Genomic DNA, 9,116 nt, shown 5'->3' with positions numbered 1-9,116 from the left:
CACTTTATATTTGTCTTTGCATTGCTTGACACTTGTATTGGCTTAGCTCTTCTTTTGTTCAGGATTGTTTTCTTGAATTTGAAAACTGTTTTCTAGTCGTCATGAATTTGGTAAATGAACTGTTCACTTCTTCACACAAATCATAAATATAAACATGTGAGGGCTGGTTCAGATGATACCTTGCCAGCCCACACAATGAGAAAAGGGATGTGCAGAGGGTGCATCCATCATGATATATCCTGTGGATGTCCCAACAACCACCAAACAACAAGGCCCTTTATTGCATGGGGGAGCTGTTCATCTGAATGTAATTTGGAGTTTAGAAGTGCTGTTCAGATGAACATCTCCCCTGCATGCAATAAAGAGAAGTACTGGGACAGCATTGGGACATCCACATGAAATGTCACAATGGGTGCACTCTTAGCAAGTTTCCTTCCTCATTGTGTGGGCTGACAAGATATTGTCTGAATTGGCTTGAGTCCTAAATGGGGCGGGCGGGGGTGGGATAGCTCTACTTTTTGACATTCTAACAAGCATGACTGTTTTCTGAACGCTGTTGAGCCCCTTTGGGAAAGAGAAGAGTTCTCTGCTTTGTAAACCACTTTGTGAGATTTGTATTGAAAAGTGATAAGTAAAAATGCTTAACTAATTAAACTTATATAAATAAAAGCCAGTGCAGAGTAGAGTTTCTGACTTAAAATAATGTTCCTATATATTTAACAGCTATAGAGTAGAGGAGAATGTGGCTAGTATAGTGTCCCCTTTCACTTGAGAACTGTGATGCTAAGCCGTGTGTGTGTATCTTATATATAAGCGCAGTTCACTTGGCTTGGCTTTACATGAGTGAGCATCAAGCTTGCGCACTCCCTCCTTCTCTCATGTGATCTGATTCATATACTTACGAGCCCTATTCCGATGTTCAAAATAATACCTTGCAACATGCTCACAGGTGCCAATAACGAAAGCCCAGATCACCCCAGGCGGTCGACCATGCAAGCACCTGTCATCCTGGTTATGACATTTCCACGAGCAGCACCAGGAAGGAGGTGAATGACATGCTGGAGTGTGACATCTGACCCACTTTTGGCACTTGTGTTGAGCATCATTCCTTTTAATCCCTGAATAGGGCAGAAAACTGTTGTTTGCTGCTATATTCAGTCTGGCAAACGATAGTTTGTGCTTGCCCTCCGAAACATTATTGGAACGGCATTTCAAACCATGGTTTCAAACTCTGCTTAGAAAATGGAGTACAAGTCCTACAGTGAGGGAAATAAGTATTTGATCCCCTGCTGATTTTGTCCGTTTGCCCTCTGACACAGAAATGACCAGGCTATAATTGGAATGGTAGGTTTATTGTAGCTGTGAGAGACAGAATAACAACAAACAAACCCTCAAAAGCCCAGTGCCCCAAAGTCAGCAATGGATTTGCATTGTAGTGAGGGAAATAAGTATTCGATCCCTTCACAAAAGATGTCTTAGTACTTGGTGGCAAAACCCTTGTTGGCAATCACAGAGGTCAGACATTTCTTGTAGTTGGCCACCAGGTTTGCACACAACCCAGGAGGGATGTTGTCCCACTCCTCTTTGCAGATCCTCTCCAAGTCAGAAAGGTTTCGAGGCTGATGTTTGGCAACCCGAACCTTCAGCTCCCTCCACAGATTTTCTGTGGGATTAAGGTCTGGAGACTGGCTGGGCCACTCCAGGACCTTCATGTGCTTCTTCTTGAGCCACTCCTTTGTTGCCTTGGCTGTGTGTTTTGGGTCATTGTCATGCTGGAATACCCATCCACGACCCATTCTCAATGCCCTGGCTGAGGGAAGGAGGTGCTCACCCACATGGTCCCGTCCATCGTCCCTTCGATGCGGTGAAGGTGTCCTGTCCCCTTAGCAGAAAAACACCCCCAAAGCATAATGTGTCCACCTCCATGTTTGACGGTGGGGATGGTGTTCTTGGGCTCATAGGCAGCATTCCTCCTCCTCCACACACGGTGAGCTGAGTTGATGCCAAAGAGCTCGATTTTGGTCTCATCTGACCACAACACTTTCGCCCAGTTCTCCTCTGGATCATTCAGATGTGCATTGGCAAACTGCAGACGGGCCTGTACATGTGCTGCCTTGAGCAGGGGGACCTTGCGGGCACTGCAAGATTTCAGTCCTTCACGGCGTAGTGTGTTACCAATTGTTTTCTTGGTGACTATGGTTCCAGCTGCCCTGAGATCATTGACAAGTTCCCCCCGTGTAGTTCTGGGCTGCTTTGTCACCGTTCTCATGATCATTGCAACTCCACGAGGTGAGATCTTGCATGGAGCCCCAGACCGAGGGAGATTGACAGTTATTTTGTGTTTCTTCCATTTGCGAGTTATCGTGCCAACTGTAGTCACCTTCTCACCAAGCTGCTTGGCGATAGTCTTGTAGCCCAGTCCAGCCTTGTGCAGGTCTACAACCTTGTCCCTGACATCCTTCGACAGCTCTTTGGTCTTGGGCATGGTGGTGAGTTTGGAAGCTGAGTGATTGCTTGCTTCTATGGACAGGTGTCTTTTATACAGGTACTGTAACAAGCTGGGATTAGGAGCACTCCCTTACAGAGGGTGTTCCTCATCTCAGCTCGTTACCTGCATATAGTGAAAAGACACCTGGGAGCCTGAAATCTTGCTGGTTGATAGGGGATCGAATACTTATTTCCCTCACTACAATGCAAATCCATCGCTGATTTTTGGGCACTGGGCTTTTGAGGGTTGGTTTGTTGTTATTCTGTCTCTCACAGCTACAGTAAACCTACCATTCCAATTATAGCCTGGTCATTTCTGTGTCAGAGGGCAAACGGACAAAATCAGCAGGGGATCAAATACTTATTTCCCTCACTGTATTTTGGATGTTACAGGCAATGACAGTTTGCTGCAAATCAGGAAGTGTGCGAAATGGAGCACACAAGCCTGAACAAAGAACATGGGCATTCATTCTGCTTTTTATGGAATGTAAAAACTCTCAGTGGTTTGTTTAGGTTTTGGCACTTGCAAAAACAGCCACTGACTTCTCCCACTGCTCCTAAACATTTGTACACTGAACTTCTGCTACTGTCATCTCTTTTACTAATTATTATTAACAGCTGTTACAACACTGAGGTGCTTCACATGACACGTGCGAAGTGCCTGACAGGATTCTGCAGGGAGAGTGGGCTTACCTCTCTCTCCCTGCAGACGAGCAGCTGCTCATAGCTGGGCAGCTGAATTGGCCGCCCACACGGCTGCTGGCTCTGTCACGGAGCCAGTGAGGGCTGCGGGGATCAGGGGCCGCACAGCCCCCGGAAGTTCCAAGATACCCCGCGTGAGTACACGGGGCATCCTGGAGAGACCCCTGAGCCCGGGAAGCTGTTTGCAGCCTCCCGGACAGGGATCTACTTGTGTGTCACCACACTCCGCGGCGATGCACGAGCACAAAAACAAAGTTGACAGAGCAATTGCTCCGTTAACCTTGTTTAAGGGGAGGGGGGTTTATGGCGGCTAGTTGCTGGAAGCTGCGTGGCTCCAGTTGCAGCACACGGTCTCCTACAAGCGGGCTGGGCTCCCTTAGCCCGCTTTGGGGCGATCGTGGGAATAGCCTCACTGTGTGTTCAGAACCAGACCGCCAGTTAGGTACATGCTCTTGTTCAGCCTTGTGCTTATCCGTAAAGTTGTTGTCTTCTGCACCCATTTTTGCCTAGTCTCTGCTCAGGAATAATCTGAAATATTCTGAACAGCCTGCTTCCATTACCTGGTGGTGGGATGATACAGCTATTGTATAAGGGAGTCACCATGTGCACTAAGTGTGATTGTGTGTAACATACACCTTGGGGTTCGAGGGGAAAATGTAGTGTGCGTTAGACACTCATTCAGTGCCGAGTAGTGGCACTATGGTACTGTGATGACCAGGGCACCCATTTTGGTTTAAAAAGAAAACCAACCAGGGGTGTAGCTATAATTGAGTGGATGGTTTCAAAGAACCTGCCCCCTCCCCCCCCAGCTCCAGAGGCCCCCCCCCTCTTCCTATGTTCTTAATTATCTCCCTCATTCCAAGGGGCTGCCTGGGAGAGGGGCAAAGCGGGATCCTTCTCCTCTAGCTGTGAATGATCTTGTGAATATTTGGTTATCCTGTCTTATTTCCATACCACTTTTCAACAACCACAACAACAACAGTTCTGAAAGTGGTTAGATAGCAAAAGTGTTAAGAAGATGATTTCCTGTCCAGAAAGTACACACACACACACACACACACACACACACACACACACCACAGCACCAATGGAAAGATGCTCTGCTGGACTGAACAGGGACAGCTGCTCTCTATCCCTGCCCACCCACCGATGGTAGAGAACCACCACTTTGAAAGGTCCCTCATGCCAAAATTAGGATGGAGAACAATTCCCAAAGTTTGGTGACTGCCATTAATATTTAGGCTGGATCCTGAAACCAACCCATTTTCAGATGAAATGTGATTGCTCTATCTTTGGCCTAGACACTGGTTCTATATATGAAGTGGCTGAATTGCATTTGCCTGACAAAGCCTCCCTGCTGTCAACAGCTGAATGACAGGTATTCAACAGATTTTTTTCCCCCATCAGTGCTGAGGAAAGCCACACAAGAAAATAGGTAAGACTTAGCCAGCCGTACAGGCTGATGACATCCTAACAAGGCACAGCTATTAGGAGGCTCTGTGGAGATCCAATGGGGGCCTGCCCGAAATTGCTCCAGTCTTCCTACGCACATGCTCTTGTTGCACCAGAGGATGAAACTTCCTAGCTCTGCCTGCTTACAGAGCACTTCTGGAATGTGGGCAGAGCTGGGACGCAGCTCTGGTGCAATAGTGCATGTGGGCAAGAGTTGTGTGCGGGCCCCCATGCATTCTTTGCAGGTTAGAAGGTCAGACACTGTGCTGGGCAATGGCGATGTCTTGAATGAAGATCCAACAAAGCTGAGAATAGGAATCAAGGCTCGAAGAGGAAGGAAAGGCATTCAGGCAGGGCCCTGAGGAGAGAGGTGAGAAGCCAGCACAGGATGAGAAGCCAGCACGTTTGGCTGAGTGAAGAAAGGACAGGACTGGAAATGCTGGTTGGTGACTAGGGAAGGAACTGAGGCTGCTAACAAAAATCTGCCTTGTCTTTTGGGAATACTGTATAGCCATAGCCATAGCCTCTGCCGAAGGAATTGCTAAACAGTGCATCCCGCCCAACACACCTGCCCCAGAGCAAGAGGCCTTAATAACTCTTCTGGCTTCTGTGCTGGAGCCGTTAGCAAGTCATTCGATGCCGGCTTGGGACTCCGGAATTCTTTACTTCAAACATTGCAAATTCTCTCACTGCAGACTTGGCAATTAAAATGTAAACACTCTCAAGTACTTCACTGAAAAGTCTTACATATTTGGATGTTAATCTGTAATTTTTGGTTAAAATTTCTTCTCTTCCCTAAAGGTCTAATCCCCCTGTTATTATCAGATAGTTTTCATTCCAGTTAGAGATCCTCTGTTGAGTCCAAATGACATCTTTTTGGTTTCTCTTCTGTCCTCTTATTGGATTGGGGCTATGAGCAAGCTAAGCTCGTTCTCAAGCAGAGGATACTGGAAGTGGCTCATCAAGAAGAACATACTAATTTGTCTGATAGATCTGTTTATGGTCCACACTTATTTGAGGTTTCACATGCCAGAAATTTAAATTCATTTGTGGTTTCTAAATATAGGAGAATGTTCTCTTTATCTCACGTCAATGCATTCCCATCTGTGTTATTAGAGGGCAGGACAGGTATTTTAAAAGTCCCTTATTCAGTGCATCTTTGTGTGGTGATAAAGCAGTTGAGTCAATTACTAATATTGTATTATACTGTAAATTTTATAATGACTTTTGGGTTGCTCTTATTGATCCATATCTAATACATTGTTTTGGCCATTCAGATCAATCTTGTATTAGCTATTTACTTTCGGATCAAGATTGAGGTTACATATCATGTGGTCAGATTACTTTTGATTGCTAACAGGATTAGACAAGCTATGATATCCGTTTCAGCCCTTTAACTTCTCTGTATTATAGCTGTTGGATACTGTTGTTATATATGTGTGTGTGTGTGTGTGTGTGTGTGTGTGTGTGTGTGTGTGTGTGTATTCCCCTCCCCTTTCTGGTCAGTGACTGAATAAATAATTCTCTATCTATCTATCTATCTATCTATCTATCTATCTATCTGTCTGTCTAACATATTTTATATTATATTATATTACAGAGAAGCCCCATGGCCAAAAATTGAGTCCAGGCTAATACAACTGCTTCAAAGTTGGAGCCATAGACATAAGAAAGAATGATTTTTAATTGGACTGTGATAAGTTCACTAGGGTAGTATGTTCCTTGCATGCAGCCCTGCAACACAGATGAAAGAGGGAAGACTATTACATGCCTCAGTTCTTATTATCTAGCATGATAATGCATTATTATCCAGCATGATAATGAAGCAGTCTCTCTCAAGGTGTCTGGGCAAGCTGCTGGTGGCAAAGGCATTTTCACAAAGTTTGAAGGCACAGGAGCATAGAGTTGAAGTCAGGAATGTTTGTTGTTAGCCAGTATCAGTTTCACAGGTGACTCTAGGGAGTTTTCCCTTGTAATTTATGCCATGGCTAGCTTTCTTTAGCCACTTGGATTTGACATGGAGGTTTTGGATCTGGCCTGGAGGTTTTCACACAGAAACTGCCACCTTAAGTATCACAGACAAATAATCGATTGCATTACAATACTATATTGATCCCCCAACCCATCTATAACTTAATAGTCCAAATCCTGAAACTACCACCAAGCCTAAAGAGAGCCCAATATAAGGCTCATTCACATGACCACATGCTGGGAAGTGGGAGCATCCAACCAGGCGTTAAATCTATGCACATGGTCATGTTTCGGCAAAAATCGAGGTAGGAGGAGGGGATGCGATTGTGTGCTAGCTGTGATCTGATAGGGTGGCACAGCCAACCAACGTTGATTACCCAGCATCCTGTCTAGGATGAAGGGAAAACACATATCGTTTCATCCTACCCAGACTGCAGCTAGCACACAATCACTTTCTTGCCCTCCTACCTCGATTTTTGCAGACATATGATCAATCCTCAGGAGTGCTCATGTTTCTGAAAGCCTGGCTGGATGCTCCTCCTACCCAGCTTTTTGTGGTGTGTATAGGCCCATAGTCTCCTAATATTTCCCCTCTGTGAGTACAGGCTGCAAGTAGACATCTCCATGAGGTCCTCCACACCAAAGTGGCTTATTCAGTCATGGTTTAGGAACTTGCCCCTGAAGTTTCAGGTCTATGCTGAGCTTGGCTATGTTCCTCTATAACCACATGTGAAAGTTTGGCACGCTCCCCTTCTTTTGCAGGCTTAGGACTGGCTTGGGAAGTCTTCTGTGCTTCTGAGATGGGTGTCATGGTATATCTAGTGCTGATGGTACGACCTGACACGCACCGGTACTCCGCATGCTCCTTCTTTTCCTTCCCGTTCTGACAGATGGTGAGCTCCACCGGCACTGTGGTGGTCGTCTCTTTCTTGACCACCTGAATGCAGAGCTGAGTGCATGGAGGGATCTTAGCAGGCAGCATCACTTCTACCTTCTCACTGGTGGTGATGGACTCATGCTTTCCCTTCTCCACCACAAAGACGTTGGCAGCCCCCACATTGACCTTGAAAGAGAAGCCAAGTCTTAGGGTTGTGGTATTGCTAAAGAGGAAGCTCTGGAAAACAGAAGTGGTGTACTCCCGGCAGGTGTTGGCGGTGAACACCTGCTCATAGTCAGTGCAGTTGCTTCCCACAAGTTCGTCGATCAGGATATCCTGCTCGGCCTCCACTTTCTTCTGGTCCCACAGTAACTTGGCAGTGATGATCGGGCGGCCGGGCTGCAGGGGCTGCAGATGGGACACACTATCATCAAAATTTATCTCTGTTTTATAGTCATGAATGCGCTCCTTAGGCCAGGCAATATGGTACCATCCACCACGGTTTGGGTTCTTGTACAATAGCCAGACACCCTTTTGTACCACATGGGAGGAGACACGATCATTGAAGTAGCCATAGGCGAGGTTGGTCTCCTCTGTCACCACCTTGCTCTGGCCCTCGTAGTTGGGATGTTCATATAATGTGATCTGAGGGTCAGAGAGATCATAATGAACTAGTCGGAGGGAAGAGATTTTGTTGTTGTTCTCAATCTCTTCATAATCCCCTTCTTCAAAGGCAAAACCATCCCCCTCAAACTTGGGGGCTTTGTAGACAACCCAGGGTTGTCCAATCACCTTCAGGGATGAGATGCAGTCACCAAAATCCAACTCATGCAGGTCAGGAATATCACAAGCAAACTCTTTGCTGAGCCCTTCAAAATGGGGCTTGTCATACACAATTATCTTATTCATAGCCGGCTCCTTGGAGGACATCGTCTGGATCTCTGCAGAAGTTCAATCCAAGGCAAACAAGAGCTGAACAGTTTGCCTAAGCCTGAGATGCTAGAAAGAAGAGTTAGAAAGTTAATGTATTGGTTCCACTGTCAATGTTCCACATACAACCAAAGACTGATGCATGACCTAAATAGTGCTACTGCTTTCTCTCTTCCTTCAAATTATTCCTCAAAACTCACCTTTTCTCTGAAGCCAGCAGCTTCACTTCTTAGTCCACAACAGAAATTAAGCCTAAGTACTTACATGTGCATTTGCCTATATTAATCTCTTGTTTTGCCTCAATGTCCTTTCCCCCTTTGTTGTCTCTTCTCACTGTCACAATTTAGACTGAAAACACACTGAGGCAGGGGCCTTCCTTTCTGATGTATTTTATTCAGTAAAGTACTAGTATGACATTGATAGTATAGAAAGCTATCTATATTGATAGTTGTATTGATAGTTAAAACTATCTATACATTGATAGTATAGAAAAATAAGGATAACGATAGAGTCAGATGTTCCTTTCATGTTTCCGACCACATATTTGCCTAAAGCCCTAAAACACACAAATTCTCTTCAGAAGCTGCACATTACAGGGGAAGAGCAGCAGTGCTGGGCAAGTTGTCCTTCCTAGAAAGGCTTCCAAAGAATTCAAGGGTTACCTAGAACATCACTGGAAAACCATTATTATAAACAA

The 9,116-nt window shown here is 45.5% G+C and overlaps 1 protein-coding gene across 1 annotated transcript; it reads right to left on the bottom strand.

Annotated features, from left to right (window-relative positions):
• Nucleotides 1-6,307: 6,307 nt before the first annotated feature.
• LOC128346696 (epidermal differentiation-specific protein-like) lies at nt 6,308-8,479 on the bottom strand. Its single transcript, XM_053300247.1, has one exon. The coding sequence runs from the start codon at nt 8,417-8,419 to the stop codon at nt 7,277-7,279; it is 1,143 nt and encodes a 380-aa protein (XP_053156222.1). The 5' UTR covers nt 8,420-8,479; the 3' UTR covers nt 6,308-7,276.
• Nucleotides 8,480-9,116: the final 637 nt, after the last annotated feature.

This window comes from Hemicordylus capensis, chromosome 2, assembly GCF_027244095.1.
Source record: "Hemicordylus capensis ecotype Gifberg chromosome 2, rHemCap1.1.pri, whole genome shotgun sequence".
NCBI classification, from domain to species: Eukaryota; Metazoa; Chordata; class Lepidosauria; order Squamata; family Cordylidae; genus Hemicordylus; species Hemicordylus capensis.
This window is presented reverse-complemented; position numbering and strand designations above follow the sequence as displayed.

What these genes read in the sequence shown, in the direction of transcription:
- LOC128346696 (XM_053300247.1), bottom strand. Translation starts at nt 8,419, where the DNA reads ATGTCCTCCAAGGAGCCGGCTATGAATAAGATAATTGTGTATGACAAG.